The 16,561-nt window shown below is 47.6% G+C and overlaps 1 protein-coding gene across 1 annotated transcript in view; it reads left to right on the forward strand.

The window, feature by feature from the left end:
* Nucleotides 1–16,561, forward strand: part of COL15A1 (collagen type XV alpha 1 chain) — a 71,743-nt gene that overhangs the window by 11,803 nt on the left and 43,379 nt on the right. Inside the window, exons 3-7 of the mRNA XM_054164032.1 lie at nucleotides 8,451–8,998; nucleotides 10,805–10,879; nucleotides 11,345–11,431; nucleotides 12,308–12,434; nucleotides 13,028–13,143. Coding sequence (XP_054020007.1) covers nucleotides 8,451–8,998; nucleotides 10,805–10,879; nucleotides 11,345–11,431; nucleotides 12,308–12,434; nucleotides 13,028–13,143 — 953 coding nt within the window. The remainder of the gene's footprint in view (nucleotides 1–8,450; nucleotides 8,999–10,804; nucleotides 10,880–11,344; nucleotides 11,432–12,307; nucleotides 12,435–13,027; nucleotides 13,144–16,561) is intronic.

Raw genomic sequence — 16,561 nt, forward strand, 5'->3', positions numbered from 1 at the left:
TGGTGGTGAAGAATGTCCTGGAAATGTGGATAATGTACTGTCTGAGGCTGTGCGTATCCAAAGCCAAGGGAGAGTAAAGTCACCGCACTGATTCACTCCATCTCTGTGAATGGGGCAATATCTGTATCCAGAATCCCACCAATATGCCTTTTTCTAGGTTCAGGTAAGCTTGGGGTTTTGTTCAATTTTTCTTCTCAAGGAAACTTTGATGCTCATCCCAATGAAGACAACAGCTCACTGAATTGGTGCTTTGCAGTGTTTGTATGAAGCTGTGTAGCTAAAATCGGGTTGGGTTGGGTTGCTGTTGCGCAGCTCATGTGTGAGGTCCAGAGTGGGAAATCTGTGGTTTGTAAGTAGTAAAAGCAGCTACTCTGGGGAGCTGAAGAAAGAGCCTGCTGTCTCTGCTCTGAAGAGAAGAGCTGTAGGCACGCATCACAGTGACGCATTGAGTGCAGCTTGGTCTGTGGAGGAAAGGAGGCACGTACAAGGGCAGCATGTGTCTGCATGGCAGCTTCTGAGCCTGAGCTTGGGCACACCAAGTGTGACACGCACAGGGCCTGGCAGACACCAAGTTCTTGTCATCTCAGGGAAAAGGAGTGGAGGCAAGGTGGCAAATGCTTTGTGTCTGCACTGAGAGAGGGACTGCTTGCAGAACTAGCAATCTGCTGTGAGATGTTTTAAATGCTGGGAAAGCTTTAGTGAGTGCTTAACTATTCCTGACAATGGAATCCAAACACATGACAAAACTCCAGTCAAAATGAGGCCTCGGCAGTCCTGCTGCTCACATCAGTTTCTCACTCAGGTGTCTGGGTTGTCTTCTTCTGCCTTTGGCCAGCCAGCTCCTCCTCCATACACAACGGGTTGTAGTGGATGTCTCCCCTCTCACTGAGGAGAGAGGTTCCTGTGCAGAGCTTTTGTTTGAGTTCAACCTAACGTGTCAGGAGAACAGTAAATTAACTTAACAAAACTCCATCTGACTTTGAAAGCAAAATAAAAGTGTGTTTGCTCCTGTATCTGTGATCCATAGTTAGGGTAAAACTACTCACAGCTATCTGCCCTGAGTTGAAAAGTAGCCCAGCTTTCTTAGCCTTTTAAGTACAAACTGTGGCAGGTGTGGTTGATTAGCATTTAGAAAACTAATGTTACAAATACAGAAAAGAGATGGCCCCCATGTTGGGCGCCAAAATGGAAATGTGGTGGTGAGAATAATTAGAATTAGCCAGGTTGGAAGAGACCTTCAAGATCATTGAGTCCAACCCATCATCCAACACCATCTAATCAACTAAACCATGGCACCAAGTACCCCATCAAGTCTCCTCCTAAATACATAGAATACATAGAATAAACCAGGTTGGAAGAGACCTTCAAGATCATCGCGTCCAACCCATCAACCAATCCAACACCACCTAAACAACTAACCCATGGTGAGAGAAAGCCCAGCTCTCCCTCCTCCACAAAGGAAGAAACCACGGCTGACTCAGTCGGAGAAGCAAAGGGTAGAGCTGTATTCACAAGCAATATGGAATGCAGGTTGTATATACACAATATATAACAGTATTTACAATATATACAGAAATATGCAGCAAAGAAAGTAATACAGAACAAAATCCTCCTCTGTCCAGAGGAGGGTTTCCCCCCCTGTACCTCCCTCTCTCCCGATACCTCCTTTTTTTCCCAAAAAGGGTTAGAAAGAGAGAGAAAGGTAATTATTAAGGAATAAATTCTGTTAGGCTCCAAGCACATGCAAGGATTAGTTCTTATCTGGTATTTGAGGTCAACTCCGGCTAGTTGCTCAGAAGCAGACAGGCTGGAAAGGCAGAACAGTATCACAGAACAGAGTGGAACTGAGAAAGATTCCAACTGAACTAAAACTTAAAGTTGCATTCTACCAATCTACCAATGAAATTTGTTTGGAATATCTGAATGCTTTCAAAATATTCAGCCAGAGTGCCCCAGCACTGTCCCTTTCTTAAAGGCACAGCCTAAAACGGTCACAGAATCATAGAATCAGTTAGGTTGGAAAAGACTTTGGAGATAACAGAGTCCATCCATTGACCTAGCACCACCATGGCCACTAAACCATGTTCCAAAGTGCTATCTCTGTGTGGGTTTTGAGCATCTCCAGGGCTGGTGACCACATCACCTGCCTGTTCCAGTGCCTGACCGCTCTTGCAGGAAAGAATTTTTTCCTAACATCCAACATAAACTTCCCCTGGCAAAACTTGGTGCCATTTCCACTTGATACGAGGGAGCAGAGCCCAACCCCTACCTCATCCCAACCTCCTTTCAGAGAGTTGTAGAGAGCAATGAGGTCTCCCCTCAGCCTCATCCAAACTAAATGCCCTAGGTCCCTCATCTGCTCCTCCAGACCCTTCCCCAGCTTCAGTGCCCTTCTCTGGACACACTCCAGCGACTCAGTGTTCTTCTTGTAGTGAGTGGCTCAGCTGCACCTGGTTGGAGGTTTTTGACTGGAGTGTATCTAGACCAGCATTCAGTGGATCTGGTCCTACTAGAGCCCGGCTGAAAGTGCCACAGCAGCAGTGTGGTTTTGCAGATTGTAGTTCCAGTGCTGTTTCTGACAGTGAAAGCTTTGTCTGGCCCCAGGCTGCCATTAACAGTGTGCTGTGGGTCATGATCACTTATATTAGAGTTGGTTTCAGACAAGAAGGCCTTTGACTTAGAACTTCAGCTAGGATTTTAACTTAGAACTTTTTGCATCAAAAATGACATTTGAAATATATTTTGTTAATCCATTCAGGGCATTCTCTGGGGAAATGAACAACAGGAGCATAATGAAAGCACACATGATTTTCCCTAAGATATAAAAGAAGGGAAATGTAGCTCTTGGGAAATGAAATTCTTGGGAAAAGGAGGGTAAGTAGGACTGCACTGGTTGGTTTTTTCCCCTGCATCTCCACTGGTACCTTCAGCACTAGGAAGGCACTGAGCTGTAAGCTCTAATGTCGTGCCAAATATGATGCCTGTTGTTAGATGTTGCTGGTCCCATATCATCTACCTTGCAACAGGTTTTCAACTTCTTTGAATCCTGGGCTTTATAATATCAAATCTTTCACTAAATCAGTTACCATAGAGAATGTTTGGGAATATACTTAGAAGGATAAAAATCAATAATGGATGTCAGGCACATGAAATGAGTAACATTTATGAAGGGTGTTGGTCACAGCCTTCCAAAAAGTTTCTCCCCTAAAATTCAAGATAAAAAAGAGAAAAGGGAAGGAAACAAGAACAGCAATATTTATTCCCCCCCCACCCCATGAGAGTGTGCAGTAAGACTTAACATATTTTGTCTGATTTCCAAGGCCACTGTGAGAGAGAGGGCAGAGTGATAACTTACATCTGGGCTGTTATGAACAAACCAGAAATTAAAACATGCTAGCCTGGAGGAGGTGAAAGAGCAGGCACAGGCCCCACTGATTCTCAAGGCACATCCCCCAGTCTGATTGATGAGCTGCTGTGTTGCTGCCTGGTGGTGAAACGCAAAGGCTGCTGCTCTCCTGCCTGTGCCTCTAGCTCATGTCACGGTTCACATATTTGCACCACGCACAGCTTCTCTTCCATAGAGCCGGAGTCCATCCTTGCCCCAGGTGCACAGCACTTAACAGACGCAGACTCCTTAGTTCTTCAGTCAGCTTTGTCCAGGTATCTTTGGGAGGCTGGATGCTGTACTATGCTGCAAGGAGAGAGGTTAGCTTTGTCTCTTGCTGCTGTGGCTAAAGGTGCTGCTCAGCACCAGAGGAGCCATGGGCCAGGCATTTGGAGTTTTCTCTTATGTTTGCTTTCAGAGGGTCTGGGTAGCACTTTCACAAAGCTGTGCCCCATGTCAGCTCTGTTTCCATATTCTGCTAGTTCCTGATGCAGAGGCTTTCAAAGAGAAAAATACTGCTAAAATAGTTAGGGACCAAAGCTGAGATCCATTTAGGCTGATGAAGACTTTCCTACCGACTTCAGGACCAGAATGATTTCTTTCCTTGTGACAAGAGTAAGGGCTAGATGCACTTTTTGACATTTATATCCAAAATACGATGTGTAGCAGCTGGTAGAAACATGTAAGACTCAGTATTAATCTGAGTTGTGGAATAGGATTAAGAACTTTGTGGAGCAGCCTATGCCTTCATCTGTCATGTAAGGACAGCTGTTTCCAAAGATGTAAACAACTACCTAGCAGAGAATTTCTCAGCAGCTGGCACATGTGAATGCTGGTTATGGTTTCTGCTTTGCAAGGGGCTGAGCCAGCTTGCTGGGTGCTGCAGATGACTTCTTGTTTGCTGCTGCTTGCTGAGCACAGAGCTGTGCATGCACAAGGCAGCCAAATGAGCTTGCTGCACAGGACTTCCCTCAGCCATGCACAGGAGTGGGAGGGTGAGTGCTTTAGCATCAACACCTAGACATTAAGCACCTCTGCACAGAGCTGCATTCCTCTGCAGAGAAAAGGCTGTTGACGAGAGCCTGTGCTCTGCGGCAGCTCTTTAGCTGGATGGAGGAACCAGTGCTTGCTAACTCCAAGTGAGACTGATCCCAGCAGAAATCTTGCATGTCTCTGGACATACCCAAGTGCTAAATGCAATAAGCATTCTTCTGGGGTGACAAGCAGTTTTACATTGCTCTGGGACAGAGCTCCTTGGTATATTTGCTATCTGGCCTAGCTATTCAGTGAGGCTTGTATGCACAGAGTCATGTTCACAGGATCACAGAGTGGTAGAGGTTGGAAGGGACCTCCAGAGATCATCCAGTCCAACCCCCTGCCACAGCAGCATCACCCAGGGCAGTCCACACAGGAACACGTCCAGGTGGGGTTGGAAAGTCTTTAGAGAAGGAGACTCCACAGGCCCCTTGGGCAGCCTGCTCCAGCGCTCCAGCAGCCTCACTGTAAAGTTTCTCCTCATGTTGTTCTATGCTCAAGTTTGTATCCATCGGACCTTGTCTTATTACTGTGCAACACCCAAAAGAGCTTGGCCCCCTCCACTTGTCCCCCAGCCCTCAGCTATTGATAGACATTGATCAGACCCCTCTCTGCCTTCTCCTCCCCAGACTCAACAGCCCCAGGGCTCTCAGCCTCTCCTCGCAGGGGCGATGCTCAAGTCCCCAAATCTTCCTCCTGGCTCTGCCTTGGACTCTCTCCAGCAGGTCTCTGTCTCTCTTCAACTGGGGAGCCCCAAACTGGCCACAGGATTGCAGCTGTGGTCTCAGCAGGGCAGAGCAGAGGGGCAGCAGAATCTCCCCAGTCCTGCTGGCCACACTTTCCTTGCTGCCCCCCAGGACTCCATTGTCTCTCTTGGCCCCCAGGGCACATTGCTGTCCCATGCAGAACTTGCTGCCCGCCAGCACTCCAAGCTCTTTCTCCATGGAGCTGCTCTCCAGCAGGGCAGCCTCTAACTTGCTGTTATCCCTCCCCAGCTGCAGGACCCTGCACTTGTCCTGGTTGAACCTCCTGAGGTTTGCCTGCAGCCAGCTCTCAGCCTGCCCAGCTCTGGCTGGCTGGCAGCACAGCCTGAGGGGTGTCAGCCACCTCCCCAGTTCTGCACCATCAGGAGCTTGCTGAGGGTCCCCTCGAGGCCCTCCTCCAGGTAGTTAATAAAGCTATTGAACAAAACTGGACCCAGCACTGATCCCTGGGGACCACCACTGGCCACAGGCCTCCAAGTTGACTCTGTGCCACTGATGACGACCCTCTGAGCTCTGTTGTGGAGCCAATTTTCAATCCACCTCATGGACCAACCCTCTGTGCCACATCTCCTGAGCTGTTCTATGAAGATGTTATGGGAGACAGCATCCAAAGCCTTACTGAAGTCAAGGTAGATGACACCCAGAGCTCATCTCCCCATTCGGTCATGGCTTCATAGAAGGCTGTCAGACTAGTCAGGAAGGATCTCCTCTTAGTAAATCCATGTCGGCTACTCCTGATGACCTTCTTGTCTTCCACATGGTTAGAGATGACCTCCAGGACAAGCTGCTCCATCATCTTCCCAGGGATGAAGGTGAGGCTGACTGGTCTCTAGTGGCCTGAATCTTCCTTCTTGCCTTTGTTGAAGACTGGAGTGACATTTGCTTTCTTCCAGTAGTCAGGCACAAAAATGTACACTGAAGATCTTCTAGACAAGTAGCTAACAGGACAACAACAGTGCACAAAAACAAAGGGGTTCTGGCTGATCAGCTTGAGAGTACTGTAGTGAAATAGTTTCTCCACAGCGTAAGATGGTAGAGAGGCAGGCTGCCGTGTGCAGTGCAGATGCCTGTGCACAAAGTGGACGCGTGAACTCTGTGCACTGCTGTCCAGAAGAGGGCAGGATGATAGCTGCATAAACCCAGGGGCTGGCAGGCAGTGCTGGGAAGTGATTTGCACAAAAGATATACCAGGCCTGATTTTGCATGTTTGCAAGTACTGCAGCTCCTACTGATTGCAGCCCGAATCTTGGGTGTGCAACACCACGGAAAAGAGCTTCTGACGTGCCCTTAGGCCTCTGCAAGAAAGGCTCCAGCCTTTCATACCAATATATTCTATGCATGTTCTGCAGTGTATCAATGGCAGCTAGAAAGGTGCCCCAGCTGAGCAAGCAGAGCAGATGCTATTCCTCCTGAAAGCAGCAGTGGCACTAGCTCCTATTTTATGGTGCAGATGTGCAAATACTCTTCTGCTTTAGGTAACTGCTAGAAATAGTTCTTGATAATGGCAAAATAAATGCACCTTGGCAAGAGGGAAGCAGAAGGTTTCCTGCTGCATCCAGTATGAAATTATGCTCTGCTGTAGCTACAGCATTGCTTTGAATGCAGAGCAGAGACAACACAGGCTGTGCACTGCACCATCCAGACAAGAGATGGTTTAACCACCCTGCTTCCAACCCAGCTGTGCGATTATCTGGACTGGACAAAGACAGGGAAGCGAGGTCAGCTTGGCTCAGGTTTACAGAAACAAAGGTGTAGATGACACCAAACTGGGCAGGATCCAGGCTGCAGAGCCTTCCTACCTTCAGCAGATCAACTCTCCCACCCAGTTTGGTGTCATCTGCAACTTACTGAGGGAGCACTCAGTCCCCTCGGCCAGGTCACTGAGCCCTGGGGAACACCACTGGTGACCAGCCACCTGCTGGAGCTAACTCTGTTCACCAGCACTCCTTGGGCCTGGCCACCAGCCAGTTTTTGAACCTGCATGGGGTCTAGACTGACCAAACCTCTGCAGCTCCTCCATCACCCTTGTCACTGCCCGCTGCCCCTTGCAGAGCAGTGCAGCTGGCTTGCAGCAACAGCTGGGAACAGCTTTGCTCTGCCTCCTTGGTTTGGGTCTCCTTGCTCTGCTTCCCTGAGGGGTGGGAGTTCTCTCTGCTGCCCTGATGGTGTCCTACCAAAGGCAAATCTCAGGAAGCCTCCTGCACACTGAGAGCTCTCTGCTCCTGACCCAATTTCTTCCCCTAGCAGCTGCTCCCAGTGACTGGCCAGAAAAAACCTGTGTCTGTTTTTCAAACTACTAGAAAGTGCAAAGCATTTGAAAGTGCCAAAGGGAAGCAGTTTCTGGATAAGGACCCAATTTTTGTGTTTCTAAACATAGTTTCTGTACATTCTAAAAATATGCCAGGGATTTTTTTTCTGCATGGAGCACATCAGACTTTCTGGAGTTAATAACTTCTCTTAGCACCTAAGTACTGAAGCTCAAATAGAGATGATAAATTGGAATTTACTTCAGCTGGGCTGTAACTATAAACACGATGCTTAGGGACATGGTTTAGCAGGTAGTGTTGGGTTAATGGTTGGACCTGATGACCTTAAAAGTCTTTTCCAGGCTAAATAGGCACAGGGAGAACTTCTGCCATTTCTCTTCTGAGCTGCTCGGACAATGGCCAATCTCTTTGCAGCACATAGTCCAGAATGGTACCACGTAAGTAATGAGTAACAGAGGTGTGAGAACCTCTCCAGACCTTTGTTGGAATCAGCTAGCAAAGTGCAAGAATCCTTTGTTTCGCCTGATTTTAATCTGGTATTTTAAGCCAAGTTTTCCAGTTCGCTCCGTGTGCAGCATCCAGACTGACACACCCTTTTCCTTTCTGTTCTGTTTGGATGTTTTGGAGCCCTGGAGCAAGCTGCCCAGAGAGGCTGTGGAGTCTCCTTCTCTGGAGAGATTCCAAACCCACCTGGATGTGTTCCTGTGCAACCTGATCTAGGTGAATGTGCTCTAGCAGGAGGCTTGAACTAGTTGACCTGCAGAGCTCCCTTCCAGCCCTTCCAATTCTCTGATTCTCTAGTATGTGAGTCAGCTGGGTCACCTGTGTGAGCACAGGCATGAGCTGGGTGCGTGTGAGCAGTGGCTGAGCTGTGGCCTGAGGCATCAGAAGTGTTCCTGGTGTCATCACTCTGTGCTACAGCTTCTAAGCCTTTCTGGAACCATGTCATGAGATGGGCTGTGCCCCTCCAGAATAACTGATGGGTTTCTCACGCTGCAGAGCGAGGCTCCAAAGGACATCTGGACCTCATGGAGTTGATTGGAGTCCCTCTCCCTCCTTCTGTCTACTTCGTCAGTGGCTACGGAGGGTTTCCCGCTTACAGCTTTGGTCCGGATGCCAACATTGGTCGCCTGACAAGTGCAGTAATGCCAGTGCCCTTCTACAGAGACTTTGCTGTCGTGGTGACGGTGAAACCAAGCAGTGATCGTGGAGGAGTGCTCTTTGCTATAACAGATGCCTTCCAGAAAACCATTTACCTGGGAATGAGACTGTCCCAGGTCGATGACAGCACCCAGAGAATAATTGTGTACTACACAGAGCCTGGTTCCCATCTCTCCCGAGAGGCTGCTGCCTTCAAGGTGCCAGTGATGACTAACAGGTGGAATAGGTTTACAGTGACTGTTCAGGGCAATTACATTGCTTTGTTCATGGACTGTGAAGAGTATCAGAGAGTCCACTTCCACAGGTCAGCTCGAGCACTGGTGTTCGAATCTGGCTCAGGGATATTTGTTGGTAATGCAGGAGCCACAGGACTGGAGAAGTTCACAGTAAGTACTGTCTGAACAGCTACTCAGTGCCTCACATCCCTGTTTTGTGTGTGTTCCACCCAAGCAAGCCTGCCTACTGGGGTTATGTCCCAAATGAGAGTACAAATTATATCACTTCTGGTTTCCTTATCTGCCTAGAGTTCAGGCTATGCAGATATAGAAATTCTTGCTTGAAATGCAGATGTTCCTAGAACCTCCTGAGTTTATTAATTGTCCAGATGTTAATCACAATGTTCAGTTTGAATACCAGGAATTTCAAAGTAAATATATCACATAACTCTATAGTTATGGAATTAACTATGGAATTTACTGTGGAATTCAAAGGCAAACCTATCCTATGGGGCTTTCACTACAACAAGGACTTTGAGGGGCTGGAGCAGGGCCAGAGAAGGGAAACCAAACTGGGGGAGGGTCTGGAGAACAGGGCTGGGGAGGAGCAGCTGAGGGACCTGGGGATGTTTAGTCTAGAGAAGAGAAGGCTGAGGGGAGACCTCATTGCCCCCTACAGCTCCCTGAGAGGAGGCTGTGGTGAGGCCTGGGTTGGTCTCCTCTCCATAGTAACAAGCGATAGAACACAAGAAATGGCCTCAAGTTGCAGCAGGGGAGGTTCAGGTTGGATATTGTGAAAAATGTCTTTGCTACAAGAGTGCACAACCATTGGAACAGGCTGCCCAGGGATGTGGAGTCACCGTGCCTGGAGGTGTTAAAAAAAATGTGTAGAGATGGCACTTTGGGACATGGATTAGTGGGCATGGTGATGCTGGGTTGACAATCGGACTTGTTGATCTTAGCGGTCTTTTCCAACCTTACCGATCCTGTGATTTCTGTGGCCTTTTTATGAAGGGCAAATTTCAGAGTATCCATTTGTGTAATTTCTGAGACCCATTACCCTAGCAGAAAGTCAATCTTCTAAACTCTTACTAGCCAGGTGCATTTACTTCTCATTCAATACCAGAAGGAGGATGATCTCACTGGATACAAAGGTAGCTGGAAGATAAAGCTGTACTTGCTCAATTTATGTGTTCCCTGAAGCTTATCAGGTGCTTTAGCAAAGCAGAATGGGGCTCTAACCACTACTACAGAGCTCCCAAACCCTCTTACCTTCACTGAGGACATAGACAGTGCAACTGAGGGCACCCTCAGCAAGTTTGCAGGTGACACCAAGCTGAGTGGTGTGGTCAGTATCCCAGAGGGGTGATGACATGAAATTGTTGCTGTTCCTTTAGCATATCCCACAGATAAATGTAATTTGTAACTGAAAAATGGGAAACATCTGCTATGAGGAAACCATCTCCTTTCTTTCTGCTTTGAAAAGTTGTTTTTCCCTAACCCGCTTCATCGCCTGCTGGTGTTGCCTTCCCAGCCTTTGTCTCCATTTGTTGGGGTTTTCACGTGCCATTTTTGGAGCTGCAATGCCCTTCTCAGCTAGAAAAAAAAAGCCCAGATGGTGCCTTATGTATTCTAGGAGCAGATCCCTCAGCTGGGGCTCTAACAACACAGCCCAGCAGTTGTGTTGTCCTTGGGACATGACAGCTGCCATTTTTTCTACATATTGCAAAAGGAAAATGTAAGGAAATATTTACACTTTTAAACTGATTTATTATTGTTAGCTTTTATGCTTCAAGTAATTTCCCAAGCAAATCAGAGCAAAGTCTGTGGTTTTCTTCTTTTCACGGGTTCACAGTATAACTAAGGTTGGAAGAGACCTCGAGGATCATCGAGTCCAACCTCATCTCGTTCCTGTTCCCACAGGCTATTTAAAATGCTGCTTACTCAAACTGGTTTGGGGTTTTTTGTTTCACACAGGGCTCAATTCAGCATTTGGCAATCAAGTCCGACCCAAAGGCTACTGAAGATCATTGTGAAGATGATGACCCTTCTGTGAGTATTCTTATAAACACTTCTTTATTTATCCTCAGTGCCTCAGAGATTTCAAAGCCCTTTGCTATTAGACATTTCCCACAAGCCTTCAGGTAGTATTTCTTCCTGGGAGCACAGGGAAGCACACTATCATGCTTCAAACTATCTAAGGGGGAGTTCTGGGTTTGTTTTTTCTGCGTACTCAGCCCCTACAACGGTTTTTGTTTTTTTCAAATGGCTTTATTTTCTTTTGTCTGTAATGTGGAACTATGACTTCCATTTTTCTGAAGAGTCATTTTCATTAAATTCTGCAAGTATTGAAATTTAATTAACACCAAACCAACACCGAGGCTTCACCAAAAAAAAACCAACCACAAGCAAAGAAAGAAGGAATGAAACAAAGCTTTGCTGCACTGAAGCCACCAGATCCTTGGAGATCATGAGGGGTTTGCCTTGAACTTGCTGTCCTGACTGTTTTTCGCACAGGCTTCTGGGGACATCAGTGGCAATGGCAGCCATGAAGGTGTTTATGAGACACAGGAAGTCCTTGGACCTTCTCATGTTCCCATAAAGGTACATTGGTTTGATTTATTTGCTTTACATTTCTGGCTTGATTGTGCTTTTTGAGGTAGTGAGCTCTGCCTTTTGTCACTAGTTGTTCATACATGGGGAGCAGCCTGTTCAACTGAGTAGCAAGTGATGGAGTGAGAGGAAATGGCCTGAAGTTGCAGCAAGGGAAGTTCAGATTGGATATTAGGAAGAATTTCCTTACTGAAAGAATTATCAGGCCCTGGAACAGGCTGCCCAGGGTGGTGGTGGAGTCCCCATCCCTGGAGGTATTGAAGAGTCTTGTAGACATAGCGCTTAGGGGTATGGTGTAGTCAGGGACTTGCCAGAAGGCTTCTTACATTTCTGCATGCAGTGGTATCAGACGACATCTCTTGCCCACCTGCAGCCAGAATGGTGAAGGCTGGGTCCCAGCCAGCTGTAGGCTCTTAGTCCTGCAGTGATAACTTCCCTTGCCTTGGGGCTTTCTCCTTTTCTATGGGTTTGTCAAGTGGCCATCACTTGGCTTGGATGAGGGCAGTTGGAACACACTGCAGTAGCTGTTGTCAAGAGCTTGACCGGGTTAGCGTGAAATCTGCTGGCAGGAGGAACCTGATGTGTGCTGTGGAGAAGAGGAATGAACTAGAAGGTGAAAGGAATTGAAACTTTATGAAGGAAAAAGGCTGCATGTGTGGGGTTTAGGATGGCAACAGCAGTTAATGTTTCTGAGGGCAGATCCTGGCAAGATAGGAAGTGGGAAAGGTCTGGTTTGCTCTTTGGCCTCACAAATGTGGTGGCTCTGCTTACTGTACTCACTTGAGGGATGTGATGTACTGACTTGTGCTTTACAATGTGATAAGTCTTTTATAAAAACAGTTCCTTGGGATTTGATGGGGTTTTTAGCTTGGAGATACGTTGGCTGAGCCAGTGGGAGCCCCTCCAACTGTATTGTCTTATTTGGAAGAAAGCAATTTCTCCAGAAATCACAGCTCAGAGGAATCTTCTGGAGCAGGTAAACTTAAGGGACAAGGCACTGCTGCTTTTTTCAGGGGAGGGGTTGGGGTCGTTTGTGTTCTCTGGGTCTGAGTCTGTCAGTACCCTGTGTACGAAAAGCCTCTGCCCTATTTTGGGGTGCTGGCAGGAATGGGAAATCCTATTGCGTTGGACATCTTGTGTGTTAGGAAAGAGCTGGCACACCAAACACTGGGTCTTGGAAGCTGCAGCTGGTCAATAGTGGCAAAGGACAAATGGCAGCAGCTACAGCCACCTGCCTCACTCCACGTGGGTGCTTGTCTCAGTCCCTGCAAACATTCAGAGAACAGATTTAGCTGCCTGCAGTGGGGAACAGTCAGCCACAGCACAATGGGTTATATTTTAAACTGTCTGTCCCTAAAGAAGCATTTATTTTAGAATTTTATTGTCACTTTCCCCTCCCTTTCTTTCCTTTGAACGTTTTCTGAGTCAGGAAGGGGCTCATGGTCACCTTTGGAATGTATTCTGGGCATAATCTTAACACATTTTAAATTTGTTCCATTAAACTTGCAGCATCAGTACTCTGACAAGTACTCCTGAGAGGGGTTTATTTTGCTCTGTCTCTCATTAATAAGTGGTTCTTTTATTTAGATCCAGTTGTCACAGAAACTGGACAAGGCAGCAGCGAGGCTGCCACTGTCACACAGCAAGTCTTACTAGAAGAAGGCTCTGGTGCCAGTGTTGCGCCAGGAGGCGGCAGAGACCAGGTCTGTACAAAGGCTTTATCCTGTGCCTTGCCCTTTTGTCTTGAGAGCAGGAGAACACAGGAACTTTAAGTGCTTTTCTCAGCTAGGAGACAAGGGGATGAACTCCTAGATGGACTTATAAAGGATCAGTCCTAAGGCAAGTTAGTTGTTTGGGGTCCCTGTATTGCTTGTGTCTGAGTCGGAGCAGCCACAGGTGTGAGTGCTGTTTCCAGGCGTGCCCAGCTGCTCTCTAAGCTGGTACATCTCTCAGAAGCACTCTGAGTGTGCAGGATCTGGCTGTCCTTCGCCTGTTGGAGATACCTTCCAAAAATCCTGGCCAGGATGTCTTGTTGTAAGCATCCAAGTAGGAACTTTTTAGTAAAGCATTGGACTCTGTCATCCACGGCATCCTCCTGGAGAAACTGTCTGCTCTTGGCTGGGTTGGGTGAAAAAATGGATGATGGCCAAGCCCAAGGAGTGGTGGGGAATGGAGTTAAGTCCAGCTGGTGGCCATTCACAAGTACTGCCCCCCAGGGCTCAGGTTTGGGGCCAGTCCTGGTTAATATCTTTATCAATGATCTGGATGAGGTGGCCAAGAAGGCCAGCAGCATCCTGGCTTGGATTAGAAATAGTGTGACCAGCAGGAGGAGGGAAGTGATTTTTCCCTTCAACACTGGGTTCAGTTCTTGGTTCTTCACTAGAAGGAGGACATTAAGTGGCTGGAACAGGTCCAGAGAAGGGCAACAAAGCTGGTGAAGGGTCTGGAGAACAGGGCTGTGGACGAGCAGCTGAGGGAGCCAGGGCTGTTCACTCTAGAGAAGAGGGAGGCTGAGGGGAGACCTCATTGCCCTCTACAGCTCCCTGGGAGGAGGTTGCAGTGAGGTGGGGATTGGGCTGCACTCCCTAGTACTGAGTGCTGGAATGAGCTGCAGATAGATTGCAGTGCACCCAGTAACAAATCCTTAGCTGTCATATTCCTCAAGAGTTTCCTCCCACTGCACAAACCAAGAGTTAGAAGCTGGCACCCTCACATCCAGCCTCTGCTGTTAAGTGTACAACCTGTTTAATTGGATAAGAGATAATGTCTCATTAAAACATTTATTTCCTTTCAGGGTAAAAATGGACTTCAGGGGTTGCCAGAACTGAAAGGAAAAGCAGGCTTGAAAGGTGAAAAGGTATGTGTCCTGTTACTAACCAACAACCAGCCAGGCACCATTTGTACTTGGACATGTGCTGATCTGGTGCACTCTGAGAGGAGAAAGGGACAGCATCAGGCATTAATTGTTTCCAGCTGCAAGATAAAACTCTGTCTCTGTTCACAGAATCACAGATTGGGAGGGATTGGAAGGGATCTCTGGAGATTATGTAGTCTAACCTTAATGGCTAAGGCATGCTCACCTAGAGCAGGTCGCACAGGAATGCCACGTCCAAGTGTGTTTGGAGGGTCTCCAGAGAAGGAGACTCCACCACCACTCTGGGCAGCCTGCTCCGGGACTTCAGCACCCTCACACCAAAGGATTTTCTCCTTAAGTCTCAGTGAAACCTCCTGACTTCCAGTGTATACCAATTGCTCCTTGCCCTGTCACTGGGCAGCACTGAAAAGAGCTCAGCCTCATCCTCATGACCTCTACCCTCTAGATATTTATTTGCATTGATAAGATTCCTCTCAGTCTGCTCTGGGTTCCTCCAGTGCTATCCCAGCAGGATGTTTGCTTTCAGCTGTAGAGAGCAATGAGGTCTCCCTCAGCCTCCTCTTTTCCAGGCTGAACACCCACAACTCCCTCAGCTGCTCCTTCCCAGCCCTGTTCTCCAGACCCTCCCCCAGCTTGGTTGCCCTTCTCTGGACCTGCTTGAGGACTGCAATGTCCTTTTTGTGGTGAGGGGCCCAAAACTGAACCCAGTATTTGAGGTATTGCATTCACTGAGGCTTTGTGAAGGTAACTTACCCAACAAACAAATCCTACCAGGATGCTCAAAAGCTCGAAGGGACACTGACAGTTTCCTATGAAGAGTGTTCTCTTGGCAATATTTTAACCAGACCAGATTCCTGCAGCAGAAAGCAGGACAATCGAGACCCTGCTCTGATCCTCTTTTGCACAGGTGAATGATTTTATGATTTTCATTATCCCCCTCAGTGGGATTTCCTAGGACCGATTATGTTGACCAAGTAGGTAGAGCTTCAAGAACTGATCTGGGCACACCACAGATTGAAGCCAGTTATGCTCTTTAAAGGCAGTCAGCGCCTTTTCAGCATACTATTTACATCTGAGGAGCAGCAGGAGGAGCCCCCTGCCTGTCTCTGTTTCCTTACATCGAAAATGGGAAGCTGGGAATGAATAGGGTGTTACACCTCTGTAGTCTGGGGAGGTGGTTGCCACTTTTTCACTGTGGTCCTTGTTGAGTGTGAAAGTACTGCCTTGAGATGCTCCTTGGGAACAGAGACAATTGGGCTTCCAAAGCATGGCCGTGATCCCTCCGTGAGAGCTGGGTTTTCCTTCTTTGTGGCACACGCAAAGTGGAAGGAATTGTGTAAAAGCAAGCACAGAACACTGACTGGAGCTGATCAAATAATCCCTGCAAAAAGCAAGGAACATGTTGAAATGAATGAGGAGGATCTGTAAATGAGCATGCTGGCAGACAGTGAAAGTACTCCCAAATTAATTAGGCACATTCTCTGTGAATGTCACTGCAGTATCACTATAGAAACCGTTCGACAAAGCCACGGGGAACAAAGAAATGAATGAGTGCATTTATCTAATGAATTCTCAGGCACAACGAGCAAGTGGCCAAGAGGCAGGTAAAATGCAGTGTTTCCTGCTACCTGACTGAATACATGAGTTTAGAAAACATGAGCCAAATGTTCCTGAGCCCAGATAACAAACTGGCAGGTTAGGGGATCGAGCAGAGGCCAGCAGAGGTTGGTTAACAATGTCAGCGATGCCTCTGGGAGAAAAGCTCAGTGCCACCAGCTGCTCTCTCCTCCTGGTGCCAGGTGGGAAGGTCACAACTTGCAGCTTTGCCGTGCCAGGATGGATGGGTTGGAGCCTGTGCTACATGGAAGCATTGCTGGAGGGAAAGCTGAGCTTTTGTCTTAAGCAGCAACACTTCAAACTAGCCTCAGCAAAAGCTGAGAGGTGATGCAAGAAGGGCAAAGAAGACATGGTACTAATTATGAGCAGGGCGGCCCTTCATGGTTTTGGCAGGAGATAAAGGTCAGTACGTGGAAAAATATTTGTAACATGGTGATAGTGGAGAAAAAACAACACAGATGGTAGCAATAAAATGAAGATATTTACTTATTGAGTACCAGGATGACTCTGCTGCGTCCCTGGGCAGCCTGTTCCAGTGCCTTCTGACTACAAATCCACACAGGCTGCAGCTGCTGCTGAAACAACCTGCTCTGCATTTGTATCATTAAATCCTTGCTGATTTATCTTCA

This window comes from Dryobates pubescens, chromosome 9 (genome assembly GCF_014839835.1).
Source record: "Dryobates pubescens isolate bDryPub1 chromosome 9, bDryPub1.pri, whole genome shotgun sequence".
NCBI lineage: Eukaryota > Metazoa > Chordata > Aves > Piciformes > Picidae > Dryobates > Dryobates pubescens.